At 49.4% G+C, this 16323-nt stretch overlaps 1 protein-coding gene and 1 pseudogene across 1 annotated transcript; one reads left to right on the top strand and one right to left on the bottom strand.

Moving 5' to 3' along the window:
* Positions 1-9256: 9256 nt before the first annotated feature.
* Positions 9257-10218, top strand: LOC141917129 (olfactory receptor 14A16-like; annotated as a pseudogene).
* Positions 10219-15063: 4845 nt separating this feature from the next.
* On the bottom strand, positions 15064-16053 carry LOC141917128 (olfactory receptor 14A16-like). The gene has a single exon (XM_074810220.1). It carries the CDS (start codon positions 16036-16038, stop codon positions 15064-15066), a length of 975 nt encoding a protein of 324 aa, XP_074666321.1. The 5' UTR covers positions 16039-16053.
* Positions 16054-16323: the final 270 nt, after the last annotated feature.

The following is a 16323-nucleotide window of genomic DNA, read 5'->3' as shown; positions in this document are numbered from 1 at the left end:
GGATCTTGTTGGAGCCACAGCAAGTCAGCTGGTAGAGGAGGACCAGATGGTAACTCGAGAGTGTGATGCCCATGACCCAGCAGCAGCAGCCAGGTGGATGCAGAGCTGAGGCTTCATGATGGCGGCGTAACACAAAGGCTGGCAGAGAGCAACACAGCGGTCAAAGGACATGACAGCAAGGAGAACCGACTCTGTACAGCCCAGGGCAAAATAGAAATAAGATTGGGCAAAGCACCTCCTTTGCTGCTGCTGGTTCTGTTCCATGATATTTCCAGGAATAGAGGGGAGGCTGACAGGCTGCTATTTCCCAGGGTCCTCCTTTCTACCTTTTTAAAAAATGGGTGCAATCGTTCACTTTTTCCAGGCACCAGAGATTTCCCCTGACTGCCAAAACTTTTCAAATATCCTGGAGAGTGGCTTGGCAACTACATCAGCCAATTCCCTCAGGACTCTGGGATGGAGCTTGTCAGGTCACACGAACTTATGTATGTTCAGTTCCCCAGGTGGTCCTGAAGGTGATCTTCTCTTACAGTGGGAGGGACTTTAACCCCCCAGTCCCTGCTTTGTGATCCATCCACTCGAGAGGTGTGGGAAGAGAGGTTGCAGTGAAGACTTAGAAAATAATGGTGTTGAGTACCTCAGACTTCTCCTTCTCCACTGTTACTATTTGCCAGTTCTGCTCATCAGGAGGATGCAGTTTTTTTGACCTTCCTTTTCAGGCTGATGTACCTATAGAAGCCCTTTTTCTTATTCTTTTCATCCTTTGCCAAGTTCAGCTCCAGCTGTGTCTTGACCTTCCTGACCCCATCCCTACACAACCCAGCAGCGTCTCTCTACTCATCCCAGAATACCTGTCCCTGCTGCCACTGCCTGTGCACTTCCTTCTTGCCCTTTACTTTAACAGCAAGTCTCCACTCAGCCATGCTGGTCTCTTGCCTTCCTTGCCTGATTTCTTACACCTGGGGATCGATAGAGGTTATTCTTCCCCCAATGCAGGACTGGTCACTTCTTGAAAAACTTTAGAAGTTTCTGTTGGCCAAGTCCCAGAGTTTCTCAAAGGCCTCCTGGATTGAAGCTCTATCTTGTGAGGTGTTCATATTTGTGTGCAGGTGGCTCACCCTGATTGTGGTGAGGCATCAACACAAGATCACAGGATAAGAAACTGCAGGACACCACAGCTAATAAAAGGAGTTGCTGGGTTTGTACTGACCAAGGGAGGAATCAACATGACAACCCTCTTAGAAACACTCTAGGATGGCAGGAAACCAGCAAAGCCAGGGGCAGTGGGGAAAGAGCAGAGTTGGGCTGTTTGTAGAGGAATGTATGAGGGTGATCAAAGAGAAGAACTTGGGAGGGAAAAGAAGGAAAAAGAAAAGCAAAGGTTAAGCTCAGACATGATGATGCCTGCATCAGAGGTTCCCTGCCGAGCAGCACTGCGTCAGTGACTTCAGTGGGACAAAGAGTCAAAGTTGATCATTCCTAACTTATGTCTGCTCCCTTCCATGGTCATGGGGAACGTGAGCGCTCTCCCAATCATCATCAAGGGAAGAGCTGTGGGGGAAGGAAATGCACCGTCACCCATCCTGGAAGGGACCTCGGGAGGTCTGTAGGCCAAGCACAACCACTGTCAGTGGAGAAAGGAGAAACAAGGTTTGGGCTGTTTGTATGCTGGGCTGTGGCAGTGGGAAACATCGGCCTCTATAGACACGTGTCCAGTAGTGATCTCTCCAGGAGTCAATCTTAGACTCTCCAACTGTCCAGGAGCTGGCTCTGGGTTCTCCTCATCCCTCCAGTACACCACCCTGCCCCCCCCAACACGCACACACAAACACACATAGACAAACACAAGCACACACACACCAATGTCTCTCTCCAGCACAGTCACAGAACCACTGAGGCTGTAAGGCAGCCAGCTTCCACCTTCTCTGTGTTGCCTCTTCATGCTTTATTTTTGTCAGGACCTTCATCCTCATCCAAAGCAGACGCCTGCCATGTTGCTTGGCTTCCTGCATGTTTGGATGGACTTTTCTGCAGCTTGAAGAGGAGACTCTTGACCATCAAACAGCTCTCCCCTCTTCTCTTCAGTGTCGTATCCCCTGGGAATCTTCCAAGCAGCTTCCTCAGCAGGCCAGAGCCTGCTCTCCTGAAGTCCTGCTCTTGGTCTTCTTCCCTTCTCTCAGGAGCCTCAGCTCTACTTTCTCACACCTGACTGTTACATCCCTGACCAGCTCCTCCTTGTTCCTAAGTATGATTTCCTGCAGGACACCTCCCCTCACTGGCTCCTCTGTCACCCTTGTCTGGGAGATGTTGTCAACTCCAAACCCTCCTGGATGACTTTCACTTTTCTGTGTTGCCCCTTCAGCACATATCGGGATAGTTTAGGTCTGCCATGAGGACCAGGGCTTCTTCCAGTTGAATGAAGCTTCTTCATCTACTTCCTCTTCCTCATCAGGGGGTCTACAGCAGACATCCACCCACCACAGTGTTGTTGCCATAAAGCTGGTATGAGAAAACTCTCTAAGACTCAATGTGAATCTTTATTTCAGCACAGAGTGCACAGGGGAGAGCTCCTCCTGAAGTGTTCGTGCCGATCGTCTCCAAAGTAAAAACGTATATAGTAGCCAATAATCCATATTCAACATAATTCTGAGAAATTGTTAACATATTCAACACTTTTCCTGGAACTCATTAATATATGTAAATGTCCTTCTCACATGCGCACTTAAGTTCTTAGGTGGTCTTCAGGGGTCCTCTGGTGGTCTCCGATAGTCATCACGGTGCTCGCTTGTTGACCCTTTTCCTTGCACATGCTCTATTTCTACTTGGCTAATTCCCATCTTCCTGCTTAACTCGTACCAGTTCTGTCCAGAACAATTCTTTCTTCTCGCAGGTCACCTGAGCCAGCACCTGCCACTAAGATTTATTTTTCTCTTCTCTTCTAAACCACTGAGTTAATCTATTACAAGTATTTCATAATTTAAATATTCCACTAACCACTACATATAGAAGATAATGGAATTACCATTCTTACTTTAACAATTCTTTATGAAGAGCTTTTATTTTACTGTATTGATCACTCTGATTTGATTATATATATATAACTACCTATACCTTTCTTCTTTACTATAATAATCACTTTTATTAATTTGTTTTCTTGATCCTTAAATCAAGATGGTAAAGGTAAGGGGATTTCAAGCAGCACTGTTGGAGCATAACAAGTTTCCTTAGTTACATAAGACTTAAATAAATATTATAACTAACACATATGGTTCCTAAAGCTCATCTAGTTTCTGCGATTGAGTTTCACATCACACAACCTTCTAACATTCTATTTCTACTACATTTAAATCTAGTGCTTTTTATAACAGTGTCGCCCATGACCCTTCAGCTCTCGGCTGACTCATGCTCCATCCCCAGGCAGAGCCCCACACGTTCCTGCTGCTCTCCTCCAAAAAAGGCAATATTCCCTCAGGGCCCAGCCCCATGGCCTTATCAGTACTAGACCCCCAGGACCCCACAGTTTCTCCAACAGAGGGGATTTAGCACCCTTTAATGCCTTATGCTGTTCTCTTGTGAGGAAGACTTCAGGATGTTCTATTAAAAGCTTAGGTAGCGCAAGCACTTTCTGTATACTAAATTCTGTTAACCTCGCAATACACCTGTGTTTAGTCAATTAATTTTCCTTTGTTGAATCCGTGTCTATGTGATTAGCTTGACTGGGTTTTAAACCAGTTTTGGGTTGGGACTATACAAGAAGCAGGCTAAGAACACTTTTCAGGCCTGTGGAGCAGCATTCTGGTTACATTGGTAATATTACAAGATCGCTAAGTCCTGAACACATTTCACTAGGCCTTAAAATCTATTTCAGATATACCAGAGGTTATATTTAAAATTCTTCCACAATGGTGACACTCAAAGGGTTGCAGTCAGTGGCTCAACGTCCAAGGATCACCACTTGGACTTAACGTCTTTGTTGGCGACATGGACAGTGGGACCGAGTGCACCCTCAGCAAGTTTGCCGACAACACCAAGCTGTGTGGTGTCGTTGACACACTGGATGATATGGTCAACACACTGGAGGGAAGGGATGTTCCATCCAGAGGGACCTGGACAGGCTGGAGAGGTGGGCCTGTGCAAACCTCATGGAGTTCAACAAGGCCAAGTGCAAGGTCCTGCACATGGATCGGGGTAATCTTAAGCACAAATAGAGACTGGGCAAAGAGTGGTTTGAGAGCCCTGTGCAGAAGGACTTGGGGGTGTTGGCAGATAGAAAACTGACTGTGAGCCAGCAATGTGCGCTTGCAGACCAGAAAGCCAACTGTGTCCTGGGCTGCATCAAGGGAAGTGTGGCCAGCAGGTCGAGGGAGGGGATTCTGCCAATCTGCTCCACTCTCGTGAGACCCCACCTCATGCACTGTGTCCAGCTCTGGGGCCCCCAATGTCAGAAGGACATGGACCTCCTCGAACAGGTCCAGAAGGGGCCACAAGGATAATCAGGGGGCTGGAGCACCTCCCTTACGAGGACAGGCTGAGAGATTTGGGGTTGTTCATCCCAGAGAAGAGAAGGCTCCAGGGAGACATTCTAGCGGCCTTCCAGTACCTAAAGGAGGCCTACAAAAAAGATGTGGAGGGACTCTTTATCAGACGTTGTAGGGATGGTATGAGGGGTAAGGGTTTTAAATGGAAAGCTCGTGGATTTAGATTAGATATAAGGAAGAAATTCTGTGAGTGTGGAGAGACACTGGAACACGTTGCCCAGGAAAGTTGTGGATACCCCCTCCCTGGAAGTTCTCCTGGCAACCAGTTCCAGTGTCTCAATACCCTCATTGTAAAACATTTCTTCCTTATAACAAAACTAAATCTACCCTCTTTCAGTTTAAAACTGTTGCCCCTTGTCCTGCCATTACAGGTGCTGGTAGAAAGTCTCACTCTGCCTTTCCTGGCCTATGACCACTACGTTTTCATCTGCAAACACCTTGGAGAGTGCCCGGACATCTCCCAAGATGGCGTTTGGAGGTCTCAAACACATAAGCAGTGTACAGAGGCTGAACGCCCTGGGGTCACTGGTGTGGAGACTCCGCACAGAATAGGAGTAGCCCGAGAGTGCTTGAAGAGAGGTTTCAGAGATGGTGGAGTTTTTCTCTGTGTGTACAGTCTTCTCTTCCTCAGCTGCACTTTCTGGCATTATTTCCTTCTCACGCTGTTTTCCACTATGAAGAAAAAGTATTCATTCCAAGGCCAGTGTTGCGGTTTAACACATCACCCAGAAGGAGTCTGGTCAGTGCAAGGCTTTTGGAAGATATCAAAAACCAAAACCCAACACTTCAAGAAAGAGCCAGGGAGAACGGTGAGATATCAGTAAAGGAAGTAAGATGCTTAGGTGAGAGCAAGGTAAGAAAACTGGGTGGGTGAATACACCCTCCACGGAAAGAGGTGATGAAACACAGTAGGATAGCCAGCGGTGGAGATGACAGAGGGTTGTGGAAAAGCTGAAAATCCCAAACAGCCAACCTCTTCCTGACTTTGGCCATGGCTGGTGTTTCTGCCACTGATGCCTATGAGGAGGCACAGTCCCCTGCACCACTGGGAGCTCATTGCCCCCTTGTCCCTACTCAGGAGCCTGGCAGGTGCACATCTCCATTGCCCACTGCCCCAGGAAGAGCCCTGAGCAATGGGTGAGGGACAGGATCTCCCTTCCAAGAGCCTGGGGGTCATGGTTTGCCCCTTTGGTTAATGGGGTCAGGGCTTGGCCCTTTGGCTTCATGAAACACATGCAGGTTTCCTCAGCATCAGAGCCACCTTTGCTTTGCTTTTCCCTACCTGCCATCACTGTCTGCACATTTCTGCTCTAAGTGGAGCCTGGAGAGGTTTTGTTAACAGAGTCCCTCAGTGGGACCAATTAAAGCCACAAGAAACTTTGGAGTTTGAATATGACTTTGACTTCTTCAGAGATTTCTTCAGCAGCTTCTCAGTGTCTGATGTTCAGACACTCAGCACGAAACCCACCTGAGGGGTCATTAAAATGCCTTGGGCTGGTCCTCTGCTGTGGAGCTGGGCCAGGCTCCTGGGACATAGGTTGCTGAGGGCAAGTGGTCAGCGCTGCAGAGAGACAGCTCTGCCCAGGAGCAGCTCCTCTGCAAAGCGCAGCAGGGCTGAGGGCACTGCCTGCAGGCACCGAGGGCAGAGGAGCCGGGCACAGAGAGGGGAAAGGCAGACGGCAGTGGCAGGATGCTGAGAGCTCACTGGAGGAGAAATCTTCACAGCCCTTGACACAGTAAGTCTGTGGGTGCAGGGCAATGCAGCTGCAGGTGGTGGAGGGATGTGGTGAAGCCGGCACAGCCGCCAGGAATGTCCCTGGTGTCTGGAGGAGGAGGACGTGCTCCAGAGCAGGGCTTCCCTGCTGCACTGTCAGAGGGACAGGCCATGGTGGCTGCCTTCTCCCGGGGACGGCTGCAGGGGTGTGCAGGTGCGGGTGCAGCCAGGGGTGCCCAGGGCTGTCCTTGAGAGCAGGGTCCCTGCAGCCCAGGGGCTGTGTGCTGGGGCAGGGACTCTGCCGCCTGCCAGGGTCAGCACTCAGCCTGCCCGGGGAGCTGCCCACGGCGCTGTGGGGAGAAGCTGTGTGGGGAAGGAGAGACCCCCGGCAGGGCAGGGTCCTTCTGCTGTGGAGAGGGTGCTGCGTGGGTCAGGGCTGCTCACAGCTCCAGATCACCCCTAGGGAATTTCGGGGGGACTTTTCAAGAGGAAGGTCAAGATTGGTCTACCTAAAAGGGGAGGAGTGTTTTCTTTGAGTTTCCTTCTCTTGGTTGTCTTGGTGGGCACTGGGAGAATGGAATTTATTTCTTCTTTCTGGAGAAGGCACTAAGACCCCAGTTCTTTTTAGCAGTTATCAGAACTTTTCCTAAACTCCTGCACACACAGAGATGCCCTTGGGCAGGGCCCTGCTGCCAGAAATTTCTGCAGGGCAGAGCTGAGCACACAGTGGGTGGGATGGGGGTGGCAAGCACTGACAGTATGGAGACGTGTTGACAGAGGCACAGGTCCTGCCTGTGGCAGCTCTAGGCAGCAGAGACATTTGCAGGGAGGGAGAGGGAGCTTCTCAAACAAATGCCATAGGAAGGTGATTTGGGCACCTCCCTCTCATCCCCTGCAGCACAAAGACCTTCAAGGAGCACTCCCCTGGTCTCCTCTCCCACCCAGAGAGTCTTTGCCCCCAGGGTTGTGGAATTTCAAGCTGAGTCTTCTTCTTGGCATCCTGACCTGCAGTGAGGAGAAACCCCTGAGTTCCTCTCTGTCTGTCCCTATCCTTACTCCTTACTCCCTTGACAGGAGCTTTGGGGCATTTCTCTGTGTTTCCCCTCCTGACCTGGCTGCCTTTGTCCCCACCTTACCTGGGGGCTCTGGGCACGGCAGTGTGGGGGACTGGCAATGAGCTGACCCTCACTTAAGGACACCCCATCTTCAGGGCTTTGACTCTTCCCCTGGGGTCCCGCTGGGCTGCAGGCTGCCCTCCAGAAGGGCACAGCTCTCCCGTGGTCTCTCTGCACCCCATGGAGAAGACAACTCGGTGCTAAGGCCATGGCAATGCGGCTCATTGTCTGTGTGTGGGCAGCTGCAGTGAGCCCTGTGTGTCCCTGCCTGGGAGCGGGGAGCTGAGATCCTCCTCAGGTAGGGTGAGATGTTGGGGAGGGGGTTGGGGATCTGCAATTTGAAACTGGATTCCTCCGCTGTCAGAAGTTTTCAGTTTCATTTCAGGTGAACATCAGGCTTTGATCATCCTCCAGCTCAAAGAGAGGCAAGGAAAGGGCAGCTGAGAGCAGGGCTGATGGACAGAGCAGCTCTCCACACTGCACGAAGGGACAGTCCCTTTGCCTGCCAGCACCAACAAAGTTTCATATGGAGTGGAACAGGAATGCCAAGTGTTTCTGCCTTAGGAAATGCTCCTCAGGAGTGGTGAGACAACTAGAACAAAATAAACAAAATCAATTCCCCACAGCTCTGCTCTAATGTCAGGTGAAATGGGAGAAACAATGCTGAAAAGCTCATTTCTATTAATAGTGGGTTTAATTTGAGATCACCCGTGTTCCTATTTGCCTGCTGTTGTAGGATAGGACTGATTCATCCAGAGCCCACAGCACAGACCCCTGCTCCCTTGGGTACCCTCCACCAGCACCAACCAGAGCTCATGATGTGGACATGTGTGGTCGTGCAATTCCTCCCCGCCTTCTCTCGGCACGTGTAGTGACTCCAACTCCCCTCCTTGCTCGGCCACTCAGTGCCCCTTCGCCAAGCCTGGCTCCTGCTCTCCCTATCGCTTGGGAACAGTCCATCACCTCCTGACAGCCTGGTACACCTGTACCTGGGACATGGTCCAGGGAAAACAATAACAGAATTGCACACCCATCAAGTTCTTGTGCAAAGTGGTGGAAGATACCAGAATGCGCCATTACTTGAGCTGGGCTGGAGCTAAAAAGTACCTGAGAAAAGTCAGTTACCTTGGACCCTATAAATAGGGACCCCAAGTGAGACCCTCTGAGCTCTCCTGGATCGCAGTGGGCCAGTGACCAGCATCTTCCCTGAGCTGGGATGCCTCTCAGGTACCAGAATCCTTGAGGTATGGTCTGCCGTTAGAACTGACGGGAGACCAGGTCGAAGTTAACCCTCTCGAATCTCAATTATCGCCCATTGAGGAATGTCGATGCACTGTGAGTATTTACTCCAAACTCGACAAGAGGGAAATTTTAACTGGAAGCTGGCTTCTCTTTCACCCACTCATTGTCTCTTCCTGCCGATGTGTTTAGGTATACACAGTTATTTCCACGAGTGTGGGTACATAGTTATTTCACTGGATCCAAATATTTTTGTCTGTCTGAGTGTCTGTATGTCTTGTCTTTGTGCATGAGCATGTATATATGTATTGATTTAAGGTACCGTACGGTAAGTTAGTGTGAATCTTGTCATCTTTGAATCTGTAGTTAAGTCGCTATTTTAATTATAACATATTTTACTGAATTACTTTGTAAATCCTTAAATTGGTTAATGATCAAGTGCTGCCAGTCACTAATACAGCTCACTTAGCTGTGAAATCATTACAGTGTTAATACTTTCATCTGCAACAACCTGCCAATGGTCTCCTGAAAGAGGCAAAGGAGTTTAGTGGGGTTCTGTGAGAAGTGGAGCAAGTTTTGTTCAGAGAAGTCTACTCTAACTGCTCACTGCTTTTCCTCCATGTACAGTCCCCCATGTCCAGAGGCAGCAGATGTCCAACGGCAGCTCCATCACTGAGTTCCTCCTCCTGGCATTTGCAGACACACGGGAGCTGCAGCTCTTGCACTTCTGGCTCTTCCTGGGCATCTACCTGGCTGCCCTCCTGGGCAACGGCCTCATCATCACCGCCATCGCCTGTGACCACCACCTGCACACCCCCATGTACTTCTTCCTCCTCAACCTCTCCCTCCTCGACCTGGGCTCCATCTCCACCACTCTCCCCAAAGCCATGGACAATTCCCTCTGGGACACCAGGCACATCTCCTACTCGGGATGTGCTGCCCAGGTCTTTTTTTTCTTTTTCTTTGTTACAGCAGAGTTTCTCTCCTCACCATCATGTCCTACGACCGCTACGTTGCCATCTGCAAACCCCTGCACTACGGGACCCTCCTGGGCAGCAGAGCTTGTGTCCACATGGCAGCAGCTGCCTGGGGCACTGGGTTCCTCAATTCTCTCCTGCACACTGTGAACACATTTTCACTACCACTCTGCCAAGGCAATGTCCTGGACCAGTTCTTCTGTGAAATCCCCCACATCCTCAAGCTCTCCTGCTCACACTCCTACCTCAGGGAAGTTGGACTTATCATGGTTAGTGTCTGTTTAGCATTTGGTTGTTTTGTTTTCATTGTGGTGTCCTATGTGCAGATTTTCAGGGCTGTGCTGAGGATCCCCTCTGAGCAGGGACGGCACAAAGCCTTTTCCACCTGCCTCCCTCACCTGGCCGTGGTCTCCCTCTTTATCAGCACGTCCATATTTGCCTACCTGAAGCCCCACTCCATCTCCTCCCCATCCCTGGACCTGGTGGTATCATTTCTGTACTCGGTGGTTCCTCCAGCAGTGAACCCCCTCATCTACAGCATGAGGAACCAGGACCTCAAGGATGCCCTGAGGAAACTGATAACTAGGTGTTATTCTGAACCAATAAACTGCTCATCTTCTTCAAAGCAATTATAATATAACTCTGTACAGGCCCAGCCTCTCAGCTTTTTCTGTTGTTGGTGGTGGTATTTTACTTGTAATGATGATGTCATCCCCTTTCTGTTTCACTGTCTGCTTTTCTTTTCTGACTGAGTGGCTGCATAAATGAGGAGCCATGATCTCTGTGTGTTTTAACAAAAGAAAGGGTCTGCAGTGATGTTTTTTTCTTCTGAGATCTTTCCTCTAAGACATTTTTGGAGCTGCAGGGACAATTCCTGTGTGCAGAGGTGGAGGGGAAGAGAGTCCCAGCATGGCAGCCCTGCCACGGAGCACTTGGTTTTCCAGAGAAGTTCTCTCCTCCCTTCCACACTCTCTTTCTGGTCCCTTCAGTTTGGTGTAAGGCCTGAGTGCTCTGGCAGCTTGGTCACACTCCTGCTGCATGGCAGTACTGTGTCCACAGGCAGGGACAGGCTGAGGTCTTCTTCCAAATCTGATCTCAAGAAAACGGCCAAGAAATTGGCCCATCGATGAAAACACCAGTGAACCGGTGCACAGTTTGATTTTCAGGGTGGGAGCACACAGCAGTGTCCTCGCACAGCCAGGCCTCCTGGGAGAGAGTTGAAGGTCCAGGGTCTGGTCTGTGTCTGTGTTCACAGGACACACTGGGGAAGCTGCCTGTGCTTGTTTGGCTGGGATACAGTTAATTTTCTTCCTAGTAGCTGGTATGGGGCTGTGGTTTGGATTTGTGCTGAAAACAGTGTTGATAACGCAGGGCTGTTTTCGTTATTGCTGAGCAGGGCTTACACAGAGTCAAGGCCTTTTCTGCTCCTCACCCCACCCCACCAGTGAGCAGGGTGGGGGTGCACAAGGAACTGTGAAGGAAGACAGCATGGACAGCTGACCCCAGCTGACAAAAGTGATATTCTATACCTTATGCCATAATGCTCAGTTATATAAAGTTGGGGGAAGAAGGATGAACATGGGGACGTTCAGAGTTACAGCATTTGTCTTCCCAAGTCACTGTTACATGTGATAGAGCCCTGATGTTCTGGAGATGGCTGAGGCCCTGCCTGCAAATGGAAAGAAGTGAATGAATTCCATGTTTTCCTTTGCTTACCTGTGTGGCTTTTTCTTTACTTATTAAACTGTCTTTATCTCAACCTGCAAGTTTTCTCAGTTCTACCCTTGTGATTCTCTCTGCCATTGGACCCAGGGGAGTGAGTGAGTGGCTGTGTGGGGTTCAGTTGCCAGCTGGGGTTAAACCATGACACTGAACCAGGGAAATCATCACGCTCTAGCCCCTCCCAAACACCATTTGCAGCACTGGCCTCTCACCCCAACTGGGGAGTTTCTTTTTCCCTACACAGAGGTACATCAAATACGTAGCTCAGAAGTCCATGTCTGCATTGTGGGGAGGACATGTAAGCATGCACATCATGTGTGTGAAGTAAGAGAGCACAAATGCCATCAGCTATTCCTGGGGGTGCCATGAAGGTGTGTGGGACAAACAGTGTCATGAGGTCACTTCACATTGACAGTAACGTCATCTGGGAAACCACCTGAATGCAGCAACGGAAGGTGTTTCCTTGAACCGTGGTCCCTGTGTCCATTCCTCATGCTGTGGGGCATCTCACATGAGTGCAGAGCAGGGTGATCACCACAGGTCTGAGGGGCCTCCCAGACTCTGTCAGTGGCAGCAGGAGGCCAGAGAGACACTACGACTCCTGCAATGTACAGCCTCTGCAGCTGCAAGGGAAGGATGCGTGTCTCTGAACACCCCTGTGTGTAAGATGAGTGCATGAGGCCAGCTGAGATGTGGGCACCTGAGAGAGCCCTGAGACTTCTGTGTGTGACTCCAGGAACAACCCCCACTCTGGCAGTGAGACTCATCTGGGCTGCCTTGGACAGGCTCATTGCAAGTGCTCCTGTTCGTTATGTCACCCTCACCTGTGATTCTGGACTGAGCCCTCAAAAGTGTCAGAGCAACCAGAGAGGTTCTGGGGTCCATGGAAAAGGCAGATGTCAAACCAATCTTCAAGAAGAGCAGGAATGTGGAAGCGCTGGAGAACAATGAACATGTTATGAGCGATCCAGACCAAGGGGCCTCACTGTAACAACAAGCTGCAGCTGTGTTCAAGGACATAAGCAAGGCCGAGATTGTTTTAGAAACTACATTCCTGGGCAAAAGATAAAGAAGTTGGACTGTTGAAAACAGGATGCCTACCTAGTGGGAGAGCAGTGCGTGGACAGCACACTGGGACCAATCATAGAGGGCAGAAGGGCGCGTGAACAAGTAGCTTTAGCCTATTAGCAATAAGATAGCGGTGTCTGAAGCTTTGTGATAGTGTATAAATAGCTGTGTAGCCTTTAATAAAGTGGCATCAACTTGATCACATTGATTGTCTAAGTTGTGTCCAGGACTTCCGCGTCAGCACAGGAATGAGAATTGGGAGAATTACAGGCTGATCAGCTAGCTCCATCCCTGGGAAGGTGGTGGGACATGTTCTCCTGCAACCATCTCCAGGTAGTTGAAGGACAAGAAAGGGATTTCTGAACCAAAAGGGACAGGGGAAAGAAGGGCATGTTGTGCACATGGAATTTTGCAAGGCATTTCACATGGTCTTCCATGGACTCCTCATAGCCAGGTTGGTGCTACCTGGGCTGAAGAAGTGGATGTTAGGGTGGGTGGGATGTTGGCTGGGGGATCAAGCCCAAATGTCATCAGTGGTACAAAGTCCTGAGTGCAGCTGGTCACTAGTGGCATCCCTCAGTGAACAGCACCTGGGCCAACACATTGAACATCTTTACCATCCCCCTGTGTGATATGTCGGAGTGCACTTTCAGCTCCTTTGTGGGTGATGCAAAGCTGGACAGAGGTCTTGAAGAGCCTCACCTGGTTCACCCTGCCTTCAACTTCAAAGTCGGACAAGAGGTTGTTCAGGGCTCTCTTCACACCTGAGTTACTCTATGATTCAAAGAGTCTTTCCCTTGACAAGGTTTTTGACCACAGAATAGGCTGAGGAAGAAGGAAATTTAAAAAAAGGCAGAAGAAGAGATATAAAATGTGTCAACATAACTCCAGAAGTTCCTGTGAAGAATGTTTTTCCACTCAGATCATTAGTAGGAAATATATTTGATGGATGTGATGAAACAAACATACTTTGATCTGGTCAAGTCCTCGGCCATAAGGAGGGTGATGGATGCGTATGGTATTATGAGGTCTGTTGTGTCTCAGAATCTCACAATTCAGTAGGAAGCGTGTGGCTGTGAAGGGGACCGTGAGGTCAGTTCTGTCTCTGGAGGTGACAGCCCAGCAGCAGGTACACGGCTGGGAAAGTGCCTCTGCCAGAGTACCCATAGGCCTTACCCAGGAGAAGGGCTTGGACATGGGCTGTCATGTCCATTCCACCTGAGTACATGTGGGACAGCAGCAGGCACATGGCTTGGTCACGTCCATCCGAGAAGCTGAAAGGCCAGCAGCGGTCATGTGGTTTAGAAGATCCTGGTGGGGCTCCTGCTCTCTGGTCAGGTGAAAGGCCACAGGAAGGCCTTTGGGTTAGGTTCCCCGCAGGAAGGGTGGATTCTGAGGCAGTAGAGCTTTCCTTGGTAGTGGGAAACATCACTGAAGGTCGGGAAATGGTGGGGTGGGAGCAAGGCGGGGAAGGGAGATGGGTGCTCCAGCCTGCAGGGAGAGAGGGGCAGGAGTGGGACAGGGTAGAACAGCCTGTGGTGGGGATGGCAAAGGGCGCTGGCAAGGATGGAAGGTGCCAACAGAACCCAGGTCTTTGTCCTCTCATGTCACGGATGTGTGTTTTAGATCACCTAAAGTATCATGGGGAAAGGTATTAGCAAAAAGTGATTTTAATGTGAATTTGTAACAGTGTGACTTAATGAAATTTGATGGCAAGTTTCACTCTATTACTTACTACATGGAAGAAACAGAGAAAGTAAAATTGAGGTAGAATCGAGTTAGAATGATTTACACAGAGACTGAAGATGCAGGAATGTAGGGGGACCCTCCCATTGTTATTGATTTACCAATAATTAGAAGAAATTGTCTTTGATTTAATAGAAATATAAAATCATAAGAAATATTTAGTAAAATTTTTGTTTTTTGTGGTTTGTGTTGGCAACCTATTGCTGCTTTAGAGTCACCTATACAGTCCCATACCAAGGCCGAAGAGAATGGTCATAATCGTTTAGTAGAAACGTTTGGAACCTAGGTAACCAAATACAAACTGATCTGTAAGTTGATTTATAATATATAGATAGGACCAGGAGAATACAAGTAGTTGTCAAAGTCTAGGATTAATAGAAACTTGGGGAAACAACCGTAACAGCTTACAAGTACTTGCCAAGGAAACTGTGTTTGTGTATGAAACTGTGTCCTTGGGAATTGTGTTTGTGTATGAAACTGTGTCCTTGGAAAGTGTATATGAAAAGTTCTATATAAGATGAGTGATTTTAGTGCTTGGCGCGCGTTGTTGGTGAGAATACTCCCCTGCGTGCCCGGCCGTCAATAAAGAAGTGTCTGCTTATCTGCATCAAATTGGTGTTGATAAGTTCTTTATTCCAGATTTTTGGTAACAATCCCATCCCCTCAGAATAGTACCAGAAGCCTGAGGCAGTAAAGGCAGAAAGGTGTTTTCATTCCCCATTTCTTCCTGCCCTACTACGGATGGATGCCAGAACAGTTTGTGGGTGCATTTATTTTGCTTAAGGACACAGAGTGCCTGGCTCCTCTTCTACACAATGGCCATGGGTCTGACAAAACAGGAGAATACTGATGTAGGAGGGAAAGACTAATGGAATTTCTTTCTAGAACACATAATAACAAAAGGAAAAAATAAAAAATAACTATATAAAGAGTGAAAGACATGCTTAGGTTGTCATACAGTGGGAGTAATTTGTAGAGAAACAAGAGTCTAAGGCTGCTGAAAAACGTCCAATCAGTTTCCTCAGGGCATCCTTGATCTCCTGGTTCCTCATGCTGTAGATGAGGGGGTTCACTGCTGGAGGTACCACTGAGTACAGAAATGCAACCACCAGGTCCAGGGATGGGGAGGAGATGGAGGGGGGCTTCAGGTAAGCAAACATGCCAGTGCTGATAAAGAGGGAGACCACGGCCAGGTGAGGGAGGCACGTGGAAAAGGCTTTGTGCCGTCCCTGCTCAGAGGGGATCCTCAGCACGGCCCTGAAGATCTGCACATAGGACACCACAATGAAAACAAAACAACCAAAACCTAAACAGGCACTAACCATGATAAGCCAAACTTCCCTGAGGTAGGAGTGTGAGCAGGAGAGCTTGAGGATGTGGGGGATTTCACAGAAGAACTGGTCCAGGACATTGCCTTGGCAGAGTGGTAGTGAAAATGTGTTGGCTGTGTGCAGCATAGCAAAGAGAAACCCAGTGCCCCAGGCAGCTGCTGCCATGTGGACACAAGCTCTGCTGCCCAGGAGGGTCCCGTAGTGCAGGGGTTTGCAGATGGCAACGTAGCGGTCGTAGGACATGATGGTGAGGAGAGAAAACTCTGCTGTAGCACAGAAAAAATAAAAAAAGACCTGGGCAGCACATCCCAAGTAGGAGATGTGCCTGGTGTCCCAGAGGGAATTGTCCATGGCTTTGGGGAGAGTGGTGGAGATGGAGCCCAGGTCGAGGAGGGAGAGGTTGAGGAGGAAGAAGTACATGGGGGTGTGCAGGTGGTGGTCACAGGCGATGGCGGTGATGATGAGGCCGTTGCCCAGGAGGGCAGCCAGGTAGATGCCCAGGAAGAGCCAGAAGTGCAAGAGCTGCAGCTCCCGTGTGTCTGCGAATGCCAGGAGGAGGAACTCAGTGATGGAGCTGCCGTTGGACATTTGTTCTCCCTGGGCATGGGGGAGTGTTGAAAGAAAACATTGACAAGTTAGGACAGATTTCTTTGAGTCAATCCTAAACACCCCCTCAAAATGACTTCTTTTTCTTTGGGGGAGCTTCATTTAACTCCTTTTTATGAGCTCAGGTTCGTGCTGCTGAGTGAGGGCACTTTCTTTGAAGAAGCAGAAGAGAACATCTCCCGCATTACTTTCAGACGGAACCCGGGGGAGCCCTGATCAACAAAAGCGATCCCTGTACCCTCGTGCAGAGTCAGGAGAGCTGCTCTG

The sequence above is a fragment of the Strix aluco genome, chromosome 34 (genome assembly GCF_031877795.1).
Source record: "Strix aluco isolate bStrAlu1 chromosome 34, bStrAlu1.hap1, whole genome shotgun sequence".
Lineage (NCBI taxonomy): Eukaryota > Metazoa > Chordata > Aves > Strigiformes > Strigidae > Strix > Strix aluco.
This window is presented reverse-complemented; position numbering and strand designations above follow the sequence as displayed.